A 27,169-nucleotide genomic window follows, 5' to 3' on the forward strand; every position below is an offset into this window, starting at 1 on the left:
ATATGCCGCTTCATAGGGCTTTCAGCCCTCTCTAAGCGGTTTACAGAGTCAGCATATCGCCCCCACAGTCTGGGTCCTCATTTCACCCACCTCGGAAGGATGGAAGGCTGAGTCAACCTTGAGCCTGGTGAGATTTGAACCGCCGAACTGCAGATAGCAGTCAGCTGAAGTGGCCTGCAGTACTGCACTCTACCCACTGCGCCACCTCGGCTCTTGTGGTCCAGAAATATTTATTTTTATTGGCTTCCTAGTATTGCAATATTAATCAATAGATAAAAGTTTGCTGTAGCATATAGTGTATAATAGACCATATCAGGTGAAGAATTCTGTGATATAAATGAATTAGAAAGAGATTTTTCCTTTCATATTAGCTTTCCCCCCCCTTAGAATTTCCCCCCAAAATGGAAGAAAACAGTGGTCTTTCCCTGACCAATGGAGTAAAAAATTCAAAGGGAGATTTTTCTACCATTAATTAGGCTATTTGGAATTTTTTTATATAAAAAAAGAACATTTATTGCATAGTTTTGTCTCTAGGCTGACCTTCAATTTCATTAAATCAGCAACTTTTTGATATGTGGACTTCAGTTCCTAGAATTCCCCAGGGAGCAACATAGAAAAACAGAAAGGGGTAATTATTACAATTGATTGCCAGGAGCTAAGCACATATAATTATAGTGCTGTTTTGCATAAGATTAAAACAGTATTTAAGTAAGAGCAGCATCTATTCAAAATTATTTAGGTTATATTTTAACATTGTTTTTCCCTAAAAAATTTAACTTTGTTCAGTGGAATATGACTTGTTTTGGCAACAGTTTTCCCCCTGGCATATATATATAATATAATAAATGGATCCTATTTATTATAGTCACTATTCAACAAATTAACCAGCCAAAAATAATGTAACAAAACCCATGAAATCATTATATAGGAAGAGAAAACATAAACATTGCCTTGGACTTAAGTGACTTATGACCGTGATTCACACTTAGATAGATAGATTTATAGATAGATAGATAAATGTATAGATAGACATAGATATAGATAGATATAGATATACAGAGAGCTGGATAGATAGATAGATGATAGATAGATGATAAATAGATAGATGATAATGATAGATAGATAGATGATAAATAGATAGATAGATAGATAGATAGATAGATAGATAGATAGATAGATAGATAGATAGATGGTAAAGATGATAGATGGATAGATAGATAGATGATAGATAGATAGATGATAGATAGATAATAGATAGATAGATAGATAGATAGATAGATAGATAGAGATAGAGATAGATAGATAGAGACAGAGACAGAGACAGAGACAGAGACAGACAGAGAGAGATGGAGATATAGAGATATAGATATAGAGATAGAGATAGACAGATAGATTTATAGATAGATAAATGTATAGATAGACATAGATATAGATATATATAGAGATAGCTAGCTAGCTAGCTAGCTAGATAGATAGATAGATAGATAGATGGATGGTAAAGATGATAGATAGATAGATAGATAGATAGATAGATAGATAGATAGATAGATAGATAGATAGATAGATAGATAGATACAGGTGTATAGATAGATGTATAGATAGACAGACATAGATATAGATATACAGAGAGATAGCTGTATTAGATAAAGAGATAGAGATAGAGACAGAGATGAAGATTGATAGAGATGTATAGATATATAGATAAGATACAGATAGATATAGATATATTTATTTATCTATTGAATTTATAATGCCGTCTATTCAACCATGGCAACTCAAGAAGAAGATAGATAGACAGACAGACAGACAGATAGGGATAGATAGATACTGTATATATGTATATATATATATATATATATATATATATATATATATATAGATAGATAGATAGATAGATATAGATATAGATATAGATATAGATATAGATATAGATATAGATATAGATATAGATAGATAGATATAGATACTGTATGTATATATATATATATATATATATATATATATAGATAGATAGATAGATAGATAGATAGATAGATATAGATACTGTATATATATATATATATATAGATAGATAGATAGATAGATAGATAGATAGATATAGATACTGTGTATATATATATATATATATATATATATATATATATATATATATATATATATATATATACATACACACACACACACACACACACATACATACATACATACATACATACATACACAGATCAGGGAGCCACCTAACATTTGAGAAACTGATTTATCTTTAAAAACTAGTCTTAAAACCAGAGGGTTTTCTCCTCCTCCTGGTAAGGAAGGATCGGAAGGCATGTAATCCTCGACTTACAACCCTGTGTTTACTTTTCTTCTCCGCAGGAAGAGGAGGAGGAGGAGGAGGGAGAGCAGTGTCTTGGGGAAGTGACCTTGGAGTAGCCCCGGGTCTTTTAAGGCCACAAAATTGTTTTCTGAGAATTGGGCTGAAATCTCTTCCAAGAGAAGAGTGACCATTTCCTACATGAGCCAGAGATTTATGTCATTCTTGTCGGGGTTGGGAGGGGTTGGGGGGGGCTTCTGGAAGGCCAACCAGCGGGAGAAAACACAATTATGGGCAATTTATGTCCCAGCCGAGATGGCGTTTGAGTCCAGCCAATTCTTAATTCTTCGCGTTCTCGTTATTGCTGTATTTGAGACTTTTTTTACTTCTCTTAAAAATTGGGTCTCAGTCAACAAGATTAACTAACTGAAGGAAAGGGGTTTTTTTCTTTCTTTTGCAAATTATACCGTCTTAAAAACTAGCATTTCCTTTCTTCCTTGGGGCTATTTTGAAGGATGTGATCTCCATTTTCCCGAGCAATAAATATCCTTACTGTATTACATGTTGCCCGTTGGCAGCGTTTATTCGTTGCCGTCAGAAGCGTGCCCTTTTTTTAATTGCTTTGTTCTATAACTTACCAACGAAAGTATGGGACGCGTTGGCTCAGTGGCCAAGATGCTGAGCTTGTTGATCAGAAAGGTTGGCGGTTCGGCGGTTCGAATCCCTAGCTCCGCGTAACGGTGTGAGCTCCGGTGACTTGTCCCAGCTTCTGCCAAGCTGAAATTTTGTTAATTGTGGTCATAAGTTTAAGACTACCTCTCTCAATTTTCTAGTATTTACCATACGTTCTCAGCCGTGTCGAAAGATTACAGAAGTGGGAGGTATCACCTGTGAAAAAAAAATCTTTGGCCTGAACAAAGTCATATTTTCTTGGAGTTGTGGTTTTGGTGTTCCTTGTCATTGTCCTGACTTAGTGGAGACACACAAGGATGCTCTCTCCGCGTCTTCAGAAAATGAGGGTATCAGGTAAGCCAACGCTCCTTTCTAACACAAAGTTGTTTCCCCTCTCAAGATTGCAGTATGTAGCTGGTGTAGAAGACCAGCGGTGACCTAGAAGGCTCTCATGGACCATGGTGAAGGCAAAGTCCATCTCCTGCTGAAGAAGAGGAGACGTGAGGATGTCTCTGGGAGCATGGATCTTCAAGAAGACAGCCTTGGATGTTGATGGCAACAAAGCATTTGCATTTGGGTAAGTGCCATTGGCTGTTTCGGCTGCAGGATGGAATGGATGGACGGGCGGGGGGAGCTTTGACACCGAAGATCTTGAGATGTTGAACTGAACGGGATAAAAACTCTCAGGTAGGTAATAAAACTAGAGTCTCAGGTGAGTCCATTGTTTTCTTCCTTAATTTTACTTTGTGGGATTTCAGAGTGCTTCTTGGTCCCAATCCTTAACAACAACAACAACTACTACTACTACTACTACTACTACTACTATTACTACTACTACTACTTCTTCTTCTCCCTCTCTCTCCTTCTTCCTCTTCTTCCTTCTCTTCCTCCTCCTCCTTCACTTTCTCTTCCTCCTTCACTTTCTCTTCCTCCTCTTTCTCCTTCTCTTTCTCCTCCTCCTCTCCCTTTTCCTGCTCTTCCTCCTCCTCTTCTTTCCTCCTTCCTTCTCTTCTTCCTCTTCCTTTCCTCTTCCTTCTTCCTCTTCTTCCTACTCTTCTTCCTCCTCCTATTCTTCTCCCTCCTTCCTCTTCCTCCTCCTCCTCCTCCTCTTCTTCTTCTTCCTCTCCTCTTCCTCTCCATCTCCTCCTCCTCCTCCTCCTCTTCTCCTTATTTTACTTCTTCTTCTTCCTTCCCCTTCCCCCTTCCCTCCTCCTCTTTTTATTAACTTGAAATTGTGCGTTGTAACCAGTGGCGGATTAATTACGCAGCATAACCTCTTTTTATTTTAGAGATTCTTGAAACTCATCCGTGAAAATAAAAATTAAAACATGGACGGCCACATCAGGATCCAAAGCTGTCAGAGGAATCCTAGAGAGCCAGTGAAAAAGGTAAAACCTTGGTCTTCCATCACCACCTTCATTTGGCTGAGCGACTGTTTGATGGCTCACGATAAAAGGTTTCCTTTTTCCTTGACTTTCTTAAGAAAAGAACGTTTCACAGACAATTTAGCAAGAAGTCTGCTAAGCCAGCTTTAATAAGTCCCACTGTCCGTAAGTCGGCGATTTTTTAAAAAGATGGAGTCCATGCGTTGACCAAGTCCATTCAGAGCCAATGAGATGTTTCCTCTCTGGAGATCTGGAAACAATTTGGCCATAGCACAACTTCAACAACACTTGGGTTCCTTTTTTCTGGGTTGAACATGAATAGGTTTTCGTGTTTTCCTAGAGACGTGAGTTCTTGTCTCAAATGTTCTTGGATGCACTTATCCAGCCTTTGCTGGAATGAACAATGATGTTGTTGTTAGTTGTGAAGTCATGTCCGACCCATCACATCCCCATGGACAACCTTCTTCCAGGCCTTCCTGTCCTCTACCATCCCCCAGAGTCCATTTAAGCTGAGGCCGACTGCTTTGATGACTCCATCCAGCCATCTCATTGTCCCCTTCTTCTTTTGCCCTCCATCGTTCCCAGCATGAGGCTCTTCTCCAGGGAGTCCTTCCTTCTCTTTAGGTGGCCAAAGTCTTTGAGTTTCCTCTTCAGGATCTGGCCTTCTAAAGAGCAGTCAGGGTTGATCTCCTCTAGGACTGACCGGTTGGATGGCCTTGCAGTCCAAGGGACTCATAGGAGTCTTCTCTAGCAATTATAATACATTTAATTTAATAAACCCTTCAAATCTAATTTTCTTCTCCTTTAGCAAGGTTCTGGTCTCCTAGCTTTTGAGGAGCCATTAAAAAGACTTCCCCCCCCCCCAATTCTTGCACTTAGTTTGAACACCAGGAGACGCAAAATCTTAAGACCTCAGGATAAAATACTAGTTCAGTGTTTCTCAACCTTGGCAACTTGAAGATGTCCGGACTTCAACTCCCAGAATTCCCCAGCCAGCGAATGCATTCGCTGGCTGGGGAATTCTGGGAGTTGAAGTCCGGACATCTTCAAGTTGCCAAGGTTGAGAAACACTGTACTAGTTTCTATGCACTCCTGAGTTTAAAAAAAACCCCAAAAAGAGAAAACTTCACAGAATAGCTGTAGTCCTCAACATCACTGAGCCCAGAATTTATGTCGCTAAGCGAGAAATTTGTGAAGCGGGATTTGCTCCATTTTATGACTTTTCTTGCCGCTGTCGTTAAGTGAATCCCTGCCGTTGCTAACTTAATAACAAGGTTGTTAAGTGAATCTGACTTTTCCGTTGACTTTAGGTCCCAAAAGAGGAATTGCATTTACCACAACTGAGCGAGACTGTTGTTAAGCGAGTTTCGCCTCAGTTTACGGCCTTTCCTGACGATGTTGTTAAGTGAGTCACTGCAGTTGTTGAATTAGTCACACGGTTGTTAAGTGAATCTGGCTTCCCCATTGACGTTGCTAGTCGGAAGGTCGCAAAAGGGGGATCATATTTTACCACAACTCAGCAAGACCGTTGTTAAGTGAGTTTTCCCTCATTGTACAGCCATTCTTGCCAATGTTGTTAAGTGAGTCACTGCAGTTGTTGAATTAGTAACATGGTTGTTAAGTGAATCTGGTTTCCCCATCGACATTGCTTTTGTCCGAAGGCCATAAAAAGGGGATCGTATTTACCACAACCAAGCCCCAAATTTTGATTGCTAAGCGAGATCCTTGTTAAGTGAGTTTTGCCTCACTTTACGGCCATTCTTGCCACTGTTGTTAAGTGAATTCCCACAGTTGTTAAGTTAGTATAGGTTCCCCTTCTTGAACAGGGGGCTGGACTAGAAGACCTCCGAGGTCCCTTCCAGCTGTATTCTATTCTATATTCTAGTAACACAGTTGTGAAGTGAATTTGCCTTCCCCCTCGACGATGCTAATCAGAAGGTCGTACGAAAATCACATTTAACCATCTCCTTATTTATTTTCTTATTTATTTCAAAAACAGACCTCCAGCGAATCTTCCCTCTCTCCTATGACGCCCTTGTTGCAAAGTCAAAAACCGTTGTGTACCATATCAACACAAGATCTGTCGAAAAAAGATGAACGTTTCAATGAGGTTTGGCATTTCTTCGGTTTTTAAATTCATAATAATAATAATATGAATTACGCCTTTGTTATGCTCTTCACCATGTCATTCAGCAAGGAAGTATGAGACTCTTCCCTCCATCCCATTCACTATCTTTTAAATTTATTTTTATATATGAAGTGATTTTAGTATAATTTCTTTGCCCCTTGTGAGCAGCCCAGAGTCTTTGAGAGTCGGGTGACATACAAGTTGTTGTTATTTTCATATAAACCTTGTTCCTTAAGGATTAGAGAAAAGATAGCAATAGCAGTTAGACTTATATACCGCTTCATAGGGCTTTCGGCCCTCTCTAAGCGGTTTACAGAGTCAGCATATTGCCCCCACAATCTGGGTCCTCATTTCACCCACCTCGGAAGGATGGAAGGCTGAGTCAACCCTGAGCCGGTGAACAGCCGAACTGTAGAATTACAGTCAGCTGAAGTAGCCTGCAGTGCTGCATTTAACCACTGCGCCACCTCGGCACAGATGTTAGCTGTGAGGTACTGAGACTGTTTTCATATAGTTCACGAAAGTTTTTATATAGGTTCAATTACAGAGAGGCCCTCAATATATTTCCCTTTTTAGACTGAATATTTATTTTGATGTTAAACTAAGCCATACACTGAAATATATTAAAAAAATTCTGAATTGTTTGTATTTATATTGTTGCTTAATTAGACAATAGCTAAGCTTTCTCATCTGATTTCTCTCTGTTGGGAGAAAGAAAATAGATGTATTCTTAGCCAAAACAGAAGACAAGTTTCTTAAACTTCATTCCTAACACATTTCCTTGCAGTTAAAAACAAATCCCGCTGGATTGAAAAAAAAATGCAAATTTTCCTGAATTTTGGATGAATGGATGGATAGATAGACAGACAGACGATAGATAGATAGATAGATAGAAAGAAAGAAAGAAAGAGATAGATAATGATAGTTAGATGATAGATAGATAGAGGATAGATACATAGATGATAGATAGATAATAGATAGATAGATAGATAGATAGATAGATAGATAGATAGATATAGAGTGAAATAGATAGATAAATAGATGGATGGATGGATGGAGGGATGGATAGATGGATAGATTGATAGACAGACACATAGACAGATAGATAGACAGACAGACAGACAGACAGACAGACAGACAGATGATAGATAGAGATAGATAATGATAATTAGATGATAGATAAATGATAGATAGATAGATGTTAAATACATAGATACATAGCTAGCTAGCTAGCTAGATAATGATAATTAGATGATAGATAGATGATAGATAAATAGATGATAAATAGATCATAGATAGATAGATGATATATATATATATACAGGGCGGGGCATAACCTTTTCCTAGGGGGTCACAGCAAGATCGACAGCAGTTTACAACTTCCGCGACACCTCATTTTAAAGCCCATAAAAAACTGAATTGAATGAGCTATTAAATGTTAAATTTGCTTTAAGAATGGCTGGAAAATTCGATTCGGAAGAACAAAGGATCATTGACAGAATAAAATGCATTGCCTTTCGAGAGGCTCGCGATGCTGGAGCGACGTTTATCAATCGAAAATGGATTGCAAACAAATTGAAACGTCATCCGGATTGGGTTACTGATAATTGGAACAAAACAGCCCAAGAATGTTTCACAAAATTTGGAGAAGGGCGTCCTCTGCAACTGTCCCAAGAAAGCAAAGCCATCATTGCAACTGGCAGTCGCAAACAACGAAAAGGAAACCGAAAAGTGGCCCAAGAAATCCTTCAAATTCGTGGAAAACGAATGACGTCTGGCCGGGAAATTCGCCAGATCTCAATCCGGCAGAGAACATTGGGGCCATAATTAAGGATGAAGTGGAAGCTCTGATGATTCAGGAGCAAGGTCAAAATCAATATTCGGTTGAAACTTTGAGAATGAATTTGGAAAATGTGTTGAAAAATCTGGAAAATCGAACGGAACTGTTTGAAGATTTGTTGTGTTCTTATCCACCTCGTTTGAATGCTGTTCGAAGGGCTAATGGTGGTCATACTGACTATTAAATCGTGTCAATAAACTCAGTTTTTGATGGGCTTTCGAATGGTGTATGAATTATTTGTGTTGTTATTACAAGTGTTGCTGTGACCCCCTAGGAAAAGGTTATGCCCCGCCCTGTGTATGTATGTATGTATGTATGTATGTATGTATGTATGTATGTATGTATGTATATATATATATATATATATATATATATATATGATATATGATATATGTTAGATAGATAGATAGATAGATAGATAGATAGATGATAGATGATAGATAGATGAAAGTGATAGATAGATTAGATAGATAGATAGATAGATAGATAGATAGATAGATAGATAGATAGATAGATAAGATAGATATAAACATGCACAGCAGATATAGCTTTCTTTGTAAAACTTCTGGAAGACGTTAAAAAAAAACCTAACTAGCATCAAATATACATCTTCTTTTGCTAAAGCCTGAAGTATAATATAGTATTTAAAACCTGTCTATATTTCTTTCAATAATTTATGTGATCTCTTTTTATATATATGTATTTCTTTTTTAAATTACAGGTCACTTTTCTCTGTTTTGCTAGTGAGGCTGCTCTTCCACCTAAGGTATGGTCTTCCTTGAGTCAGAAGGTAGATCAAAAGGTCGTGCTTCATAATTAAGATGAACAAATTCTATCTACATTCCAGTAACGACAATCCTTGACTTACGGCCACAATTGAAACCAAAATTCTGTTGCTAAGTGAGACATTTGTTAAGGGAGCTTTGCTCCATTTTTATGACCTTTCTTGCCACAGTTGTTAAGTGACTCCCTGCGGTTGTTAAGTGGGTCACAGGGTTGTTAAGTGAAGCTGGCTTCCCCATTGACTTTGCTTGCAGGTTGTGACTCTACAACTGTCATAAATAGGAAACAGTTTCCAAGCATCTGAATTTTGATCACATGGCCATGGGGATGCTGATACGGTCGTAAGTGTGAAAAATGGTCATAGGTTTCCTTTTTCAGTACCGTTGTTAAGTGAATCTGGCTTCCTCGTTGACTTGGATTGTTGAGAGTTCACAAAAGGGGATCACATATGCAACCGCCATAAGTACATGCCAGTTGCCAAGCAGCCAAATTTTGATCATGTGACCATGAGGATGCTACAATCATCGTACGGGTGAAAAGTGGCCGTAAGTCTCTTTTCAGCGCCGTTGTACCTTCCAATGGCCACTAAATGAATGGTTGAAAGTCTTGCTTATGTCACGCAATTTCAAAATAGGGTGGAGAAATTCTGCTGAAGTGAAGATTGAATATTGCGTATTGGCCGAAAAGGTATCAGAGGAAATGAAACTTTCTGGAGAAACAAACATAACTCTATCATATTAATGACGATGATTTTATTATTCCCCCCCCCCCCAAAAGAACAATGTGTTTAGAATATAATGTCAACTGCTAAAGTTGTCGTGGTGAGAGAAGGGGAGGGGAGCGCATTCAACGCATACTTTCGGCTAGAGTCAGATCTCAGAATACCACAGCAGGCTTGGGAGGGGTGCACCTCATTGGGGAATGTGATTGATGACACAGACTGAGGGGAGGGAAGGAACAGGGGTAAAGTTCAAATAAAGCTGAGATCTGATTGTCTGTCAGGTTTCCCCAAAATGCCCTAATTGATTCATGAGTCTCGGGCCAAACTTCAAAAGAAAATTAGTCATTTATTAGAAGCATTTATTTTGGCAAGATCTTTTCGCAATCAGAACTTAGCCTTATTTGAATTATAGCTGAACTTTACCAGATTATAGCTGTTTCCCGGGTATTTATTTATCCTAATCCATACATTTGTCTTCAAAAATAATCCCGGACCAAACGTAATTTCTAATGTTGGATTTTTCCCCTTACCAGAGGGAGCCCCCTTGTGGAGTACTGTGAAGCCGTTAACATGGCAACTCCACTGGGCTGTACAGTAGAAGCCATTTTACGGCAGTACATTAGAAGCCATTTTAAGGCACAACAGGCTGCATCTTAACAGAACACACACCCTGAGGGGTGTTAGGGGGTGTCTTAATCCCCAGATTTTGCTGGAAATCATTTTTGGTTTGATCCTTTGAAGAAAAGCTCCGATGTTTGGGATGAAAAACGCATTGGCGGGATTGGCTGATAATTTCCCTACTCGATGGAATTGTTGTTCAAGGGTGCTCTGCTTGGTTTAGGAACTGGCAACTGTCTCTGTGGGCCTTCCAGATGTTCTGAAATCAAGCCACTGGTGCAGTTTGCATGACCAGGAAGCTCTTTTGCTAAAGGACATTTGTAAACCAACGGAGACTTGTGATGACTTCAGAAACAAGGTAAGAGAATATAGCATGCTGCTATTGAATAGAGTAGAGTAGAATATAGAATAGAATAGTAGAATAGAGTAGAATAAAGAATATAGAGTAGAATAGAGTAGAATATAGAATATAGAATATAGAATATAGAATATAGAATATAGAATATAGAATATAGAATATAGAATATAGAATATAGAATATAGAATATAGAATATAGAATATAGAATATAGAATATAGAATATAGAATATAGAATATAGAATATAGAATATAGAATAGAGTAGAATATAGAATAGAATATAGAATATAGAATATAGAATAGAGTAGAATATAGAATAAAGTAGAGTATAGAATATAGAATATAGAATATAGAATATAAAATATAGAATATAGAATATAGAATATAGAATATAGAATATAGAATAGAATATAGAATAGAGTAGAATATAGAATATAGAATATAGAATATAGAATATAGAATATAGAATATAGAATATAGAATATAGAATATAGAATATAGAATATAGAATATAGAATATAGAATATAGAATATAGAATATAGAGTAGAATAGAATAGAATACCTATAGAAAACAGAATTGGCAGGGACCTTGGAGGTCTTCTAGTCCAATCCCCCGCATAGGCAGGAAACACTATACTATTTCAGACAAATGGTTGTCCAAGCTTTTCTTGAAAACTTCCAGTGTTGGAGCATTCAGAACTTCTTGTGGCAAGTTGTTCCACTGGTTAATTGTTCTGTCAGGAAATTTCTCCTGAGTTCTAAGTTGCTTCTCTCCTTGATTAGTTTCCACCCATTGCTTCTTGTTCCATCCTCAGGTGCTTTGGAGAATAGTTTGGCTCCCTCTTCTTTGGGGCAACCCCTGAGATATTGGAAGACTGCTCTCCTGTCTCCCCTAGTCCTTCTTTTCATTAAACTAGTCCTACCCAGTTCCTACAACTGTTCTTCATATGTTTTAGCCTCCAGTCCCCTAATCCTCTTGGTTGCTCTTCTCTGCACCCTTTCCAGAGTCTATGTATACATACCCTACCCCCCCCCCCCGCGAGGTAGTGCTTGAGCACAATTGAGTGCATCATTTCTGTTGCTAAGTGAGACAGTTTTTGAGTGAACTTTGCCCCATTGTACGACTGAGGCCCCATGATCCCCTTTTGCGACGTTCTGACCAGCAGTCAATGGGGAAGCCAGATCCACTTAACATCCCGGTTGCCAATTTGTCAACTGCAGTGATTAACCACTGGGAGGCCGGGAAATGGGGCAAAGTTCCCTTTAGTGATGTCTCCCTCAGCCACAGAAATTTTGGGGGCCTCTTGTGGTCATAATTCAAGGACCACCACTATAGCTGCTCATAAATAACCTATGGGTTTTTTCCCCCCCCTTCTCTTGTCACCAGAATTGTGTGTCACGAGTGCTGTGTGTGATGAGATTGTCGCCTTCGTTTGCGAGGCTCAGAGGGGACGCTGTGTTGACGCTGCTGGGCAAGTACACCGCCGCGATAAGGTGCAGTGAGGATATGCGCTCGCTGCAAAAACAGACACCGGACTCAACCCACACCGAGAACGACGACACAAATCAATCCGTGTCGTCCATCGAAGACGATTTCGTGACCGCGTTAGAACACTTAGAGGAAGACGAGCCGGGGAAAACAACCCATATCGGTTAGTGGCCCCCCCTGGGATGCGGTAACCTCTTCAATATTTGGGGTTTCGGCAATGGATGTTTAAGGGCACGTTAAAGTCATTGAATTTGACTTTCCAGAAATAATTTTCGCCTGTAGTATGTTGTGTGAGAACTGGGGGGTGGCGCGGTGGTTAGAATGCAGTATTGCAGGCTGATTCCGCTCACTGCCAGGAGTTCGATCGTAACCGACTCCAGGTTGATTCATCCTTCCATCCTTTTGAAGTTCGTAAAATAAGGACCTACAATTATTAGACGTCTAAGTGTTGTTGCTATTTTTGTGAGGGGGTCCTTGTTGCTTTCTGAGCATAGTTGTTTCAGACATTTCATTACCCAACTAGGTAACGTCATCAGGTAGGAGACTCCATACCATTTCAGACAAGGGTTGTCAACTCTCTTCTTAAAAACCTCCAGTGTTGGAGCACCCACAACTTCTGAAGACAAGCTATTCCACTGATTAATTGTTCCCACTGTCAGGAAATTCGTTAATTCTAAGTTGCTTCTCTCCTTGATTAGTTTCCACCCATTGCTTCTTGTTCTACCCTCAGGTGCCTTGGAGAATAGCTTGACTCCCTCTTCTTTGGGGCAACCCCTGCGATATTGGAAAACTGCTATCATGTCACCCCTAGTCCTTTTCATTAAACTAGACATGCCCAGTTCCTGCAACCGTTCCTCATATGTTTCAGCCTCCAGTCCCTTAATCTTTGTTGCTCTTCTCTGCACTCCTTCTAGAGTTTCAATGTATATATTTCAAAACCACGAACATATTGATTGCTAAGGATGTAATTGTATACACATTCACTTCGAAAGTACCCAGTTCAGCCTAGTGGAACTTGCTGTTAATTGAACGTGGGAGTTTCGTATGATGAATCCAGTGGCCAAATTTTTTTTGCAATGTCTCTGGGGTGGGATTCAAAAATTTTAGCAATTGGTTCTCTGCCTGGTTGCTGGGTGGGCGTGGCCATGGTGGGCGTGGTCTACTTGGCCTCCTACACCACGGCAGGGGGTGTTTTCAAGGTTTCGGAGGGTTTCCTCAAGCCTCCAGGATGGTGAAAATGGCCTCCTCTGTGCTCCGGAAGCCCTCTGGAGGCCGGAAATGAGCCTGTTTCCAGACTTCCGGAACTTCCGGGAGGTCCCTTTCTCGCCCTCCCAGAGTCTCCGTGAGGGCATCCAAAATGGGTTGCGTGGAGACTTCTGGGAGGGGCAGGGTGGAATGGGCGGAGCCAGCCAATCGTTGCAACTACCGGTTCGGCAAACCAGATGTAAAATGAGCATCTGATTCGCCCGAACCGATCCAAACTGGCTGAATCCCATCCCTGATTGTGTCCTGTTTCTGCTAGTTGATTGATATTGATTCATTAAGCTGGTGTCAAGTCTTAGTAGACACATAGGCAGACCTTCTTCAAGATAGTTTACAAAAATGTCTTCTCTTTCTTTTCTTTCTCCCCCCTCCCCCCTCCTTTTGAACAGAAACCGAGAAGAGTCCAGAGTCATCTCCAAAGTCCACCTTTGCTCATCCTCTCAAATCTAATGATCAAAAGTCCTTCGTCAGTTCTGTGTATCGGAGGCCGTCGGTCAAGTCCTCCATCTCCTTGGTGAACATCTTAGAACTTGAAGAATTGTCATCTTCCGCAAGAAATCCGGTCTCCACTTCCATTTCTGAACCTTGGATGCAGAGAAACCTTTTCAGGCCCCACAGTTCTTCGGATCGTGGCGTTAATTTTTTGCACAAAACCTTATTTTCTTCCTCTCCGGCTGATTCGTCCGAGTCGGACTGTTCTAGCCCAAGCCCTGTCATCTTCTTGGATGAAGAAGGCTATCAGAAAAGTTTGAAGGCCAAGCTTCAGCTGCCGAAAATCCCAGTAGGGAAAGATGGCGTTGAGGATTCCGACTCTGAAGTCAGCGAGTTTTTTGATAGTTTTGACCAATTTGACGAACGCGAACAAACTTTGGAAAATAATTCTAAAGGTTCTAGAGATCCCGCCACCGTAAGTCATATGTCGCAGAAAGCATCGTTTCATGTCAGAAGTCCTGCTCCACCTCAGCATCCATGAACCCTCAAAAATTCAAATGTGATCGCCCGGTTCTTCCAGCCAATGTAAGGAAGCCGACTCCTCGCAAACCAGAATCTCCGTATAACAATCTGTTGGACGTCCCAGATTCTCCCCGCCTGATCAAAAACCCAGCGGACGATCACGCGGCCTTGTTCAGCCCAATCAGATCTTCTGCTTTCAGTCCTCCGGGCAGTTGCTTTTCCGCCGAATGCCTCTGCCGAGTGAACCGAGATGCCTTCAGCCAGAACCACAACATCGTCTATCACACCTACTCGGATTTTGCAAATAATATTTCCTTTGAAATTCTGGGCTCCGTGTGTAATGCTAGGCCGCCCTCGTTGTGTAGATGCACACAGGAGATGATCGGCCAGGGTAGGGTCGTCCCAGAAGAACAGAAAGACCGGACGGCAAAAATCCAAAGAGACATATCTAGAAAAGGACTTCATAAGAAAGACAGATCCAAACACAAGTCGGGAGTGATTAAAGATCACATCCAGAGATTTGCTTCGGAGCTGGTGGAAACGAGTTTTGGAAGCGCGTTTAAAGATCTCCAGAAGAGTGTTTCTTCGTGTACCAATGCGCTGTGTCAGTTGGCTGCTAAATTGACTTCTTCAGTCTTCCAGATGGCCTTCTACGAGATTGGAAGGCAGCAAGCTCTTCTGTTGAAGAAGAAAGCTATTAATGGTTTGGCAGGGTTTTTGGTGAGCGAAGCCGTCACCGGAGCATTGAAAGAACTGTACTCTGTGAAGCAACAAATGTTTACCAACACCGTTACCAAATTTGCAGCGAACCTTGCCGAGGAGCTGATATTTGAGGGGATAATGGAAGTCTGTCAGTTTTCGCATCCGCCGACGCCCACGGCATCTCATCAGGACTCCTTCCGTTATAACGATCAAGTCGTGTGGTCTTATGCCCAAGACTTGTCTGAATCCGTCATCCAGGATGCTTTCATTGAGTTATCACAGGTCGATGTGAGCTTCACGCCGCAAGCAGCCATAAGCGTTTCCACGGACAACGTAAAATGTGTAAGCAAGGAGAAGGTTCTGGAGTTAACCCACACATCCAATGGGTCTTATGAGCTTGGTGAGAAAGTGCCGGTAGCCTTAAACCCTGTTTGGGAATTCAGAAAGGAACACACCATTAATCGAGCCTTGTTCTACACAACGGGCATTGCAAGTTCGATTCCGGTGCCCTTGGCTGGAAGCATCCTTTCTCAGCACCAGATTTTATGGAAGGAAGACAACGTCAAGAATCCACTGCCATCCGAGACCAAGCTCTCCTACGTCAGAGGGTCCCCGGAAATGTGTTGTGCCACCAAAAACAATCGAAGTGAAGTGTCCTCACTTAGAAATATCTACCTGACCACTGATTTCACAGCAGGCAATGAACGCGATTCTCCTGACCACCCTGAATCCGACAAATTTGCAGAAATATCGAGCACCAATAACTTTTCTGGCACGATGGTCGATATGATCGTATCGGAGGTTTACGAAGCTGTCACTTCTTCCCGGGTTTCTAAATCGGCAGAGACATACACAGGCGTGCTGCAAATGAATGATGCCCCCTGTTTGCAGTGCATCGGGAAAGATTCCTGCAAGAATATGTTTGCAAATTATCTGGCCAAACGGATCGTAAAGCAGTCCGTCGACGAAACGAAATCGGCGTGTTCGGCTACAAGTGAAAAATTAGCCTACTGTGTTGGGTTGGGAACCCACCGAAGAAGCGGTAAGAAGGAATCTCAGGGTGTGGCCAAACAAGGAGAGAAAACGAAGAATATCCCAGTTATCGTGGGTCAACAGCAGATGCCTTTAAACAACATATCGAAATTTCACATCTCTACCGCGGCTTCGAATCGATGTTTGCTGTTGGGATCTAAAGAGGGTGTTCAGGAAGGAAAGAACTGTGTGGCCTGCAAGCCATCCGCAAGTATAATCTCTCCTACGATGACATTTGTCAAATCTAATGAGCAGGTTCCAGATGCGGAAGACAGTTCAGCGATACCTATCAGTAATTTACCTGAAAAGCAGAGCGCGTCTAAAACCCCAGGAGGTTCTGCGTTTGGTCACGAAATGCCTTTTCCGGAAATAAGTAACCCTTCTGTGGTGCCCACGTGTGAAGATGCACTTCAGCTGGAAGATAAATTGAGTGTCAGAGACACAAATCTTCTCGTGGTACCAGAAACACCTCCCTCCACACCGTTAATGCCTTCTCAGCCAAGTTCGGAGTGGAATTTAAGGAAATTAACCAAAAAACTGAAAGGGGAATTAGCCAAGGAGTTTGCGCCTGCTACTCCTCCTTCTACTCCTTACGTGCCGGAAACAGATGGAATATACGCTCCGGAATGTGAAAAGTTAGAAAAAGAAGAGTTTATGTTGAAATTAATGCGGTCTCTCTCGGAAGAAGTGGAAAGCAAGGAAGTTGAAGAACATCCGGAAACATCGTTAGAGCAAATTCAACCTTTAGGACCGACAGTAGATTATGCCGATCATCTAGCTACTTGTATCATCTCTATGGCAACTGAGCAGGCCGCTTCACGTTTAGAAGATAAAGCTACTCAGATGGAGAAGAAGAGATACTGTCAAGTAAGCACGGAAGACCAAAGAGGCGGGCATTCCACATTTGTTAACGTTCCGGAAAAACACCCACCCACTTTGTGGATTTACGCTGGCGAAATGGCTGGGAGGGTCATCCGAGAAGCCAAGAAAAGGCTCAACTCAAGACATTGTAAACTTCTGAGTCTCCGTCATGTTAATTACGAGGGCAGTTGCTTCCATCTGAAAAGAAACTCTCACGAATGTTGGTCCAAAGACCAAAGACCGAAGCCATGTTCTAGAGAACCGGACCCATGCGCTCTTCCCGTGCCCCTGAATTCGGAAACTTCGGGGCTCACCTCCAAATATCCCAGCTGTGAAAGCGTGACGGATGAATACACCGACCACATCATCCGGGTTTTGAAACAGGAAGGCGGCCACGGGGACCTCATCATGGATAATTTTGCAAGCAGGCTTGCTTACAAAACGGTGAGGTCTGGGATGCAGCAAGCCGCCAGGAAACTCCGGGCGAAGCCCAGTAGAAAGATTGTTCCAGAAAAGAGCTCCAAGCTAAGCAGCAAGCCTGAGTTGTTCGAGGCCGCAAACCAGGACTTCGATCAAAAGAATCAGAAAAATGGCGTGATACTTCATCTCACAAAGCAGCCTTGGAGGAGTAGATGTCCCTTACATGGGCCCGAACGCTCCAAGTTGCTTGACTTTTCAGAATCTCTTGCTTGTACGATCACCTCTGATGCCAGAAGGATGTTCATGTCCGCGGCGAGTTTACCCAAATCTTTCACGGATTCTTGCTTGTACCAACCGCCGAGAGACGACAAAGTCACCGATTTCAAAACAACGTGGAGTCAAAGACTGTCTTCTTCCCATTGTAAGCAGAAGCTGTATCACAGCATGGAGAGTTTGAGGGACTCCACCTACCAAGGGAACATTTTACGAGCCGTAGACCAATACGCGAAGAAGATCGTAGATGATACTTTAGAAGTGAGCTTAGGATCAGCTACTCGGCAAGCTCCGGAAGGCTGGACAAATGGAGAGAGGTTAACCTATGAAGAAAAAACGATCCCGTTTTCTATAGCTGCCTGCAAACACTGCAGTTTGAAAGAACATCAAACCTGCATTGGCGGTTCGTCTCTGCCGCTAGCTGGACGAGATCTTCCTTCTAACGTTAGGCAGTCTTCAGATGGGAGTGTAAGCATCACCTTGCCTAAATCTCACATGCTTCATTTGGACATTCCCAAAATTCACGTCGATATGGAGGAGAAGGTCCTGTTTGCTGAAAACCTTGCGCCTGTCACGTTGGACCGAGCGAGGCGGCAGCTCAGCAACACCAGTTTGACAGCGGATAGCGGGATCAGTCAAGATGGAATCAGTTTTGCCGAAAGTCTAAGCACAGAAATTATGACTTCCTGCATGACAAATATTGCTCCGGCCATCAGTATAAGGTAAGGCTGATTTTTGCAGGGAATATATATTGTAGGACTGTGATGGAGAGCCTATGGTGCACCGTGGCACAACAAAACCACGGTCCACTAAAGCGCGCCCGATTAAAGCGCGTACCTGATGTCATCAGCAGCGCGACAAATATGACCGCGGAGAAAAAAGGGCACTTTAAAAAGCGCTTTTAAAGCAAGCCGATTCACGTAAAGGTAAGGGTTAGGTTTAGGTTTAGGGTTAGGGTTAGGGTTAGGTTAAGGGTTAGGGTTAGGTTAAGGGTTAGGTTTAGGTTTAGGTTAGGGTTAGGTTAAGGGTTAGGTTAAGGGTTAGGTTTAGGGTTAGGTTTAGGGTTAGGTTTGGGGGGGTTAGGGTAAGGTTTTCGTGTTAATTTTAACTTTACCGCTCACAGCATGATGTTTTCGTCGCGCTGTGATGACGTCAGGTACGCGCTTTCATCGAGCGCGCTTTAGTCTACCGCGGTTTTGTGATGGAACCATGGTGCACAGCCCTCACTGTGGGCACGGGCGCCATCGCCAGCTGCTTTTTTGCGTACACTGACCAGTTGATTATTGCACCTGCCGGAGCCCTGGAAACCTTGGGTTTCCGGTGCCCTGGCATGCGCGAAGACCAGCTGGCACACCGGAAGCCAGTTTCTGGGGTTTTGAAATTTCTAGTTTCTGGAGCTCTGGCGCACATGCGAAGAGCAGGCAGAGCAGTGGAGGGGAGGGCAGAATTAAATGAGTCAGCAGCCTAAAGTCATTATGTTCCCAGAACTCCTCTTGAATTCTGCTAACCCTTATCTGGCGCCAAATTAGACTTTAACTTGAATTGACTAGATTAGGAGAAGAGGAGAGCTTGGGGGCGGGGGGGGGGGACACAAGTTAAATGAGTCACCATCCTAGAGTCATTATGTTCCCACAAACCGTGTAAGTCTAACCCCTCTTGAATTTCCCTTGACCCTGATCTGGCATCAGTTTAATATTGAACTTGAGTTGACCAGATCAGGAGAAGGAGAGCCGGGGGGAGGAGTTAAAGAAGTCATCAGCCTAGAATCGTCGCATTCCCAAAAACGATCTAAGTCCAAACCCTCTTGAATGCTGTTGATCCTTATCTGGCGCCAATTTAGTACCCAACTTGAGTTGACTAGATTAGGAGAAGAGAGGCAGAGCTGGCGGGAGCGGAGTTAAACAAGTCATCGGCCTAGAGTCATTACGTTCCCAAAAACAGTCTTAAGTCCAACCTCTCTCGAATGCTATTGAATTCTGGCACCAATTTACTATTGAACTTCAGTGGACTCGAGTAATGTCAGGCGCCAAGAATTGGGGTTCACCGACAAAAGGGCGAACGACAAAACCGCGCCTGACTAAACTGCGTCGCTGACGTCATTAACAGGGCGACAACAGCACGGAGACAGAAGCACGCTGTAAACCCTAAACCTAAACTTAACCCTAAACCTAACCCTAACCCTAAACCTAACCCTAAACCTAACCCTAAACCTAAACCTTACCTTAAGTTAAATTGGCTTTCTTTCGATGCGCTATTTAAAGCGCCCTTTCTCCGCGCTGGCTGTTGTCGCTGCGTTGATGATGTCAGCGACGCGGTTTAGTCGGGCGCGGTTTTGTCGTTCGCCCTTTTGTCGGGTCACGAAGGGGGGGGGGGGCACGAGACTTGTTTCATCTTTCTGAAAGAGCCATTGGAATTTGAGGCGACCCCTGGAGCGGATTCCAGGTGCGGTCAACCCTGAAGGAAGGTCAGGTATGCGGAGTGCAGTGATGACAAATAGTGACTCTACCCTACTTCACCTGTATTAGCGCCATGGAAACGGAGGGTCCGAATTCTGCTGAGTCTGTGGTCAGCCAGCAAACTGGAGAGGACAGCACCGGCAGCTGGTCCAACTTGAGTTTCGATGAGGAACATCCAGACGAGAGCAGCAGCTTTCTCCACCTCAGTGACAGGTAACTAAAATCTATTTTCTAATGTTGACGGATGGCGCCCCGTCCATCGGAGTCAACTCTTAGTGACCCGAACTTCTCCAGAGTGAATGTTTAATGTGCAGTTTTGATGAGATGGCTTCACAAACCCTTCTAACACCGTTAAGGTCCCGGGTTGACTTTTAACAGGCTTTAGCTTGAGAAACTGGTATTTTTTTAAAGGTTGAATGATTTAACTGTCGGACACCTCTCCCCCCCCCCCACCCCGCGCACAGACCTGACAGGCTGGTAAGCACGGGGTCGTCCTGGAAACAGAAAGGGTCCGGCTTGCGTCGCTTTGGCCAGGCTCACTCAATCCCAGTAGGGGCACGCACGCACAGGCCCAGCCTTCGCCGTCCCAGCAGGCGTGCATGTGGACAGATGTTGACAAGCACGCGCGCTCACGGACGGATAGGGTGGGCTGGGCCTGTGTGTGCCCGCGCCCGCCGACTCCTGTGTGCATGCATGTCTGCCAGGATGGCATGGACCTGCCCTGTTGTCAGGGTTCCAAACAGCCTCCAAAAGTAAATCAGAGTCCAAGGCAAAGTATTCCTCAAAGTTTATGAAGAGAGCCATGTTGGCACACCTGGGAAAACCTGAATCTGAAGGCTTCCCGTTTTCCCCATCCTATTGAAAGTTCAAGATCTTGCCCCCCCAACACCCACCAGTCCATCCCATGGTCCGATCTTTCACTGCCACGCTGGCAGTTCCACCTTTTCCAGTTCCGGTCAGGTGCAGAGCTGCAAAAGACAAAGGATGACCTTGGTTTTCTAGAAAGGAATTTTGTTTTGGCTACATATCATCTAACGCCGTGCAATCCCCGCTCCCGTTTTCCCACAGGAGAAAATGCCTAGTAGAATAATAGAAAGTGTGGCAGGCCAGAGATCCAGCAGAAAAGATGGCGGCAGGCCTGACTGTGTGCGCGTGTCCCCACTGGGACTGGGTGAGCCCGGTGGCCGAAGCGACCCAGGCCTGGCCCCCTTACCGTTTTCAGGACGGCCGCAGGGGCCAGATCTGATCGCATCGCGGGCCGCGAGTTTGACCCCCCTGATCTACGGCAATCCGCTAGTCAAATAGGAAGTTCTGGTTGGAGCTAACTACTTATTTCTTCGTCGTTCAGCCCTCTTCTCTTCTCTCCTGGCAGTAATGGTAACAGCAGTAGCTGGAGCAGTCTTGGTTTAGAAGGAGATTTGTATGAGGAGAATTTGTCCTTTTCGACATCCGACAGGTTGGTCCATCCAAGACCCAACGACAGGACGGTCCGCCCCCCCCCCCCCCCCCTTGTGTCTCCATGCATGGCCACGATTCCCTTTTTTTCAAGACCAACAATCGGGCGCCTTTAAACCTCTCGATTTCACTGTCGGCGTTTGGTTCTCACTTCTTCTTAACAATCGTGCTTGTTCCTCAACCATACAGAGCGGGCTCCATTTGATTGTGTGAACGGTGTGAATGCCTTTTGTGGAAAGAACAAACCAACATCCGATCTGTGTTGTGTATGTCCGCCTTGCCGTCCCCCCACTCCTCCTCCTCCTCCTCCTCTCGATTCTGCCTTGCTAAATATGAAGAGCTTGCTTTCTGCGCTGTTTCTGATTATTTATTTTTTTACTCAATTCCCCATCGTTCTCCCCGCTCTCAGCCGCCCCTTGTGGGAGACCTTGTGTGGACATTTGAAGCGGTACAGGTCATCCTTGATTTACGGCCACCAATTGAGCCCCCCCCCAATTTTTGTGGTTAAACGAGACGTTTGTTTAAGCGTCTCGTTTAACCACAAAACGACGCGCTTGTTTAAGCGAGTTTCACCCCCCGTTTTATCACCTTTCTTGCCTCGGTGGTTAAGGGAGTCGCTGCGGTTGGTAAGCTAGCAAGCCGGTTGTTAAGTGAATCTGGCTTTCCCCCATTGTCTTACCTTGCCAGAAGGTCGGAAAAGGAGATCCGCATGACCCCTCACGGACACTGCAACGGTCGTAAGTGCGAACCAGTTGCCAAGTGTCTGAATTTTGATTATGCGAACATGGGGAAAGGTCGTCACTGTGAAAAACGGTCATAAGTCCCTACTTTCATTGCCGTTGTAACTTGGAACGGTCACTAAAGGAACCGTCGTTAAGTCGAGGATTTCCTGTACTTTCTTCTCCAAATCATTGGATATTGATCTTTTTTTAAAAAAAAAGAAAAAAAGAAGGCGGACTTTTAATTCTTCAACCAGGAAATTTGCAAAGCGGGAAATGGTGTGAGAAGCAAGGAATTTGTTTTTCACCATAATTCCTTACAACGTTTGTTGGTTCTTGCTATATTTTTCTTGAATGTTCATCCCAAACAGTTTTAATACAGTCAACCGTTTCTCACGGGTCCCCCCTCTTTTCTAGCGATGGAGCAGAAGACAAGGAGGAAGAGCTCAACGCTTCCATGCCAGGTGAGTCGAAAGGGGAGTGAATATGGATTATATTGGAAGTGACACTCCGTCCAGTTTGGTCACCGTGATACAAAATAAAAAAACAACAAGATGTTGGGACTCGTAGAAAGAGTCCAGAGATGACCTGGGAGCTGGAGGTTAAAAGATAGGATAAAAGGTTGCAGAAATTGGGTATGTCTAGTTTAGGGGTCTCCAAATTTGGACCACTTTAAGGCTTGTGGATTTTCAACTCAGAGAGAAGAGCAACAAGGAGGATTAGGGGACTGGAGGCAGTGCCTGATTTAGATGAAAAGAGGCCCTAGGCTATTCCACTTCTGAGGCCCTTTCACCTCCCATTTTTAAGTTTGTAAATTACATGAGAGACAATAAAATACATCATTACTGTGATATATATATATCAATATATATAGCTGGCCTCCCGACGGAAGGCGGCTCTGCTCCGCGGCAAAGGCAGCGAGGCCAGCCGCCTCCCCTGCTGCGCTCAGCTGCCCGGCTCGGCCCCCCCGCCCTCACCTGCTTGGCCGCTGGTGGGCTCCGCGTCGATGGGGCGGCTACTGGGAGCGGCCGCGCCTCTCGCCCGACCGCCGGTGCCGGGAACATGGGCGGGCTCCCCAACTGCCGCGGCGCTGGAACAATCTTAACCAATACATTTTTATGTTTGTTTATTAGTCATATGCGTAGAATTTCTCCTTATTTTCGGTTCAGTGTTTTAGTGTTCACTGTTTTTAGAATAGTGTAATTGTAATTTTGCTAACAATTTGAATGTAGGCCCCTCTTGATCTTGAGGCCCTAGGCTGAAGCCTAGTTAGCCTATAGGAAAATCCGGCCCTGACTGGAGGCTAAAACATATGAAGAACGGTTGCAGGAACTGGGTAGGTCTAATTCAGTGGTAGTCAACCTGGTCCCTACTGCCCACTTGCGGGCGTTCCAGCTTTCATGGTGGGCGGTAGGGGTTTTGTCCGATACTGAAGCACTTTCCTTTTTTAAATTTAATTGACTTCCCTACTTTATAAACCACCATTACTGTGGGAGCGGTGGGCGGTTAGAAATTTTTACTACTAACAGAGGTACAGAAGTGGGCGGTAGGTATAAAAAGGTTGACTACCCCTGGTTTGGTTAAATGAAAAGAAGGACTAAGGGGGACCTGATAGCAGTCTTCCAATATCTCAGGGGTTGCCCCAAAGAAGAGGGAGTCAAACTATTCTCCAAAGCACCTGAGGGCAGGACAAGAAGCAATGGGTGGAAACGAATCAAGGAGAGAAACAGCCTAGAACTAAGGAGAAATTTCCTGACAGTGAGAACAATTAACCAGTGGAACAGCTTGCCTCCAGAAATTGTGAATGCTCCAACACTGGAAGTCTTTAAGAAGATGTTGGATAGCCATTTGTCTGAAGCGGTGTAAGGTTGGAATGCCTTTTGGACCTCAGCAACCACTAAATTAATAATTTTAAATCCCAAGGACCACTACGATGAATTTTTTTAAAAGATAAATAGTATTTAGTGCAATGTAAAAAAAATATAAATAATTTTCCTGCGGACCACCAGTTGGTGGCCACTGCGCTAGAAGACCTCCAAGGTCCATTCGAACTTGGTTATTCTGTATTCCGACACACCTTAAGACTACCCAGGGGTGCTTCTACACAGATGTTTTTTGTAGACTGCACATCTGTTTCGTCTTTTCTCGCTTTATCAGAATTTCGGGGATGGAGAAAATGGCAGAGGGGAAAACGGCAAGAAGGTGACAAACAGAAAAACCAGACTGAAAGGGCCACTTAAATTGTAAGGAGTGGGTCAGCGTGAATGCCTGTGTCAGGTTTCCTCAAGATGCCCTAATTGATTCATGAGTATCGAGCCAAGTTTCAATGCAAAACTAGTCATTTATTTCGGAGCACCATTAGGCAAGGCCTCTTTGCAATTAGACTCGAGCTTTGTTTGAATTATAGCTGAACCTTGCCCCTGTTCCTCCCCTCCACTCAGTCTGTGTCATAAATCACATTCCCCAATGAGGTGCCGCCCTCCCAAGCCTACTACTGCGGTAATCTGAGCTCCGACTTTAGCCAAAAGCATGCATGGAATGCGCCCCTCCTTCCTCCCATCCCTCACCATGACAACTTAGGAGTTGACAGATTAAAGATTAATCTGATTAAAGATTTAATTGGAAACAACCTCTGGGCCAGTGTTTTGTCCATCCTGGGTGCGAGAACAGCGTTTGTAATCTGCGTGAAAACCATCTGTATTTGTTGTGTAATATTCTCAGCTGGGATGGACCACAAACTTTAGTGCTTTGCTCCATGGCCTGCCCTAAATTACTCGGATTCATGCTTCCCAAGTGAACACAAGAAGCCTAGCTCCCTCTTATGGGCATTAGTGGGTGTTCTTTTTTAACTACACAATTGCTTCCTGCTAAATTGAAAGTCAACAAAGCCAGCTCAGGTTATGTTCCAACTCATGGAACATAAGACAATTCCTTTCACTTCCTACACAAGAAGGAGAATTTTAACAGTAGGTAGAGGGGTTACTTTGAAAGCCCAACTGCTTTCAGAATAACAGAGTTGGAAGGGACTCTTGGGGGGGGGCTTCTAGTCCAACCCCCTGCTCAAGGAGGAGACCCTACACCATATCAGACAAATGACTGTCCAATCTGCAATTTCTTAGCTGTTAGAATTGATTGTGTCTATTGTTGATTGGGAGGGTTTTGAATCTAACATATGTTTGTGTGTGTGTGTGAAAGAGAGAGGAGAGAGAGGAGAGAGAGAGAAAGAGAGAGAGAATGAATGGAAGGAGAGAGAGAGGAGAGAGAGAGTGGAGAGAGAGAGAATAGAAAGAGAGAGAATGAATGGAAGGAGAGAGGAGAGAGAGGAAGGAGAAAGAGGAGAGAGTGGAGAGAGAGAGAATGAATGGAAGGCGAGAAGGAGAGAGGAGAGGGTGGAGAGAGAGAGAATAGAAAGAGAGAGAGAATGAATGGAAGGAGAGAGAGAGGAAGGAGAAAGAGGAGAGAGTGGAGAGAGAGAATGAATGGAAGGCGAGAAGGAGAGAGAGGAGAGAGTGGAGAGAGAGAGAATAGAAAGAGAGAGAGAGAATGAATGGAAGGAGAGAGAGGAAGGAGAAAGAGGAGAGAGTGGAGAGAGAGAATAGAAAGAGAGAGAGAGAATGAATGGAAGGAGAGAGAGAGGAAGGAGAAAGAGGAGAGAGTGGAGAGAGAGAGAATGAATGGAAGGAGAGAAGGAGGGAGAGGAGAGAGAGAGTGGAGAGAGAGAATAGAAAGAGAAAGAGAGAATGAATGGAAGGAGAGAAGGAGAGAGAGAAGGAGAGAGCGAGGAAGGAGAAAGAGAAGGAGAGAGTGGAGAGAGAAAGAATGAATGGAAGGAGAGAGGAGAGAGAGAGGAAGGAAAGAGAGAGAGGGAGAGATTGGAGAGAGAGAGAGAGGAAGGCGAGAGAGAAAGAGGGAGAGATGGGCAGTTCAAAAATGTGAATTATAAATAAAAGAAACATAGGACTTTGAATTTACTTGAAATTGAGCTATAATTGCCGGTCCGTTTCCCTTTCAGCCAGTTTGCAAAGATCTCTCGTTTTCTTTCTTGTTTTCCTTTTTTTTTACTGCTTTGTATAATGGGATGCAATTAGCAAACATGCCTAACCTCCTTGCTTTTCCTATCGTGTCTTAGCAGCAATTTGTCTCTCTTTGCAAAAAGCTTTCCGCCGCCCGTTGACTAAAACGTGGGATGGATGGGCTTCATTTTGCCCTTCTCCTTGGCTTGTCCTAGGGTTGAGGAAACCTTCCAAAGCCTTGGTCATCGTGAATGTGGACGTTGGGCCCTGCGCGGTGGATCCTCAGCTGAGAATGACGCTGCAGTGGTTGAGTGCTTCGGAAGCGGATGTGCCCGAGCTGCGTTTCCATGAGGACACACCCGGGGAGTTCCTCCTTGTGAGTAGCAAAGACGCAGAGCCAGTACAAGCTGACGTATAATTTGAAGGGAGCCTTCCCTGGGTGGGAAACCAGTGTGGAAGCCACCCACTGGCGTCGTTTTTCCAAGATGCATTTGTTGGAACCCCTGGTTAATGTTGCCGCGGCATCTTCCAGGGAAAGGAGTTTAAATTGTGGTCATTCCGTCACAACGTCATGTTCAAATCTTTGTGGCCCTGGCAACCGTCCTTCAAATGTTTGAGTGTCCCTCTCTCATTCACTCACTCTCTTTCACCCTCTCTCTCTCTTTCTCCCCTTTTCTCTCTCTTCCTCTCTCTGACTCTCTCTCTCCCTTCTCTC

The 27,169-nt window shown here is 43.6% G+C and overlaps 1 protein-coding gene across 1 annotated transcript; it reads left to right on the forward strand.

The window, feature by feature from the left end:
• The first annotated feature begins 3,382 nt into the window (after positions 1 to 3,382).
• Positions 3,383 to 26,872, forward strand: AKAP11 (A-kinase anchoring protein 11). The gene is given in 12 exon segments (XM_032226272.1): positions 3,383 to 3,560; positions 4,273 to 4,371; positions 6,368 to 6,478; positions 9,058 to 9,102; positions 10,682 to 10,816; positions 12,205 to 12,469; positions 13,959 to 14,495; positions 14,498 to 18,533; positions 20,337 to 20,480; positions 21,640 to 21,723; positions 22,859 to 22,905; positions 26,670 to 26,872. Coding segments are annotated over 11 exon segments (5,667 nt in total). The 5' UTR covers positions 3,383 to 3,560; positions 4,273 to 4,311.
• Positions 26,873 to 27,169: the final 297 nt, after the last annotated feature.

This window comes from Thamnophis elegans, chromosome 11 (assembly GCF_009769535.1).
Source record: "Thamnophis elegans isolate rThaEle1 chromosome 11, rThaEle1.pri, whole genome shotgun sequence".
Classification (NCBI taxonomy): domain Eukaryota; kingdom Metazoa; phylum Chordata; class Lepidosauria; order Squamata; family Colubridae; genus Thamnophis; species Thamnophis elegans.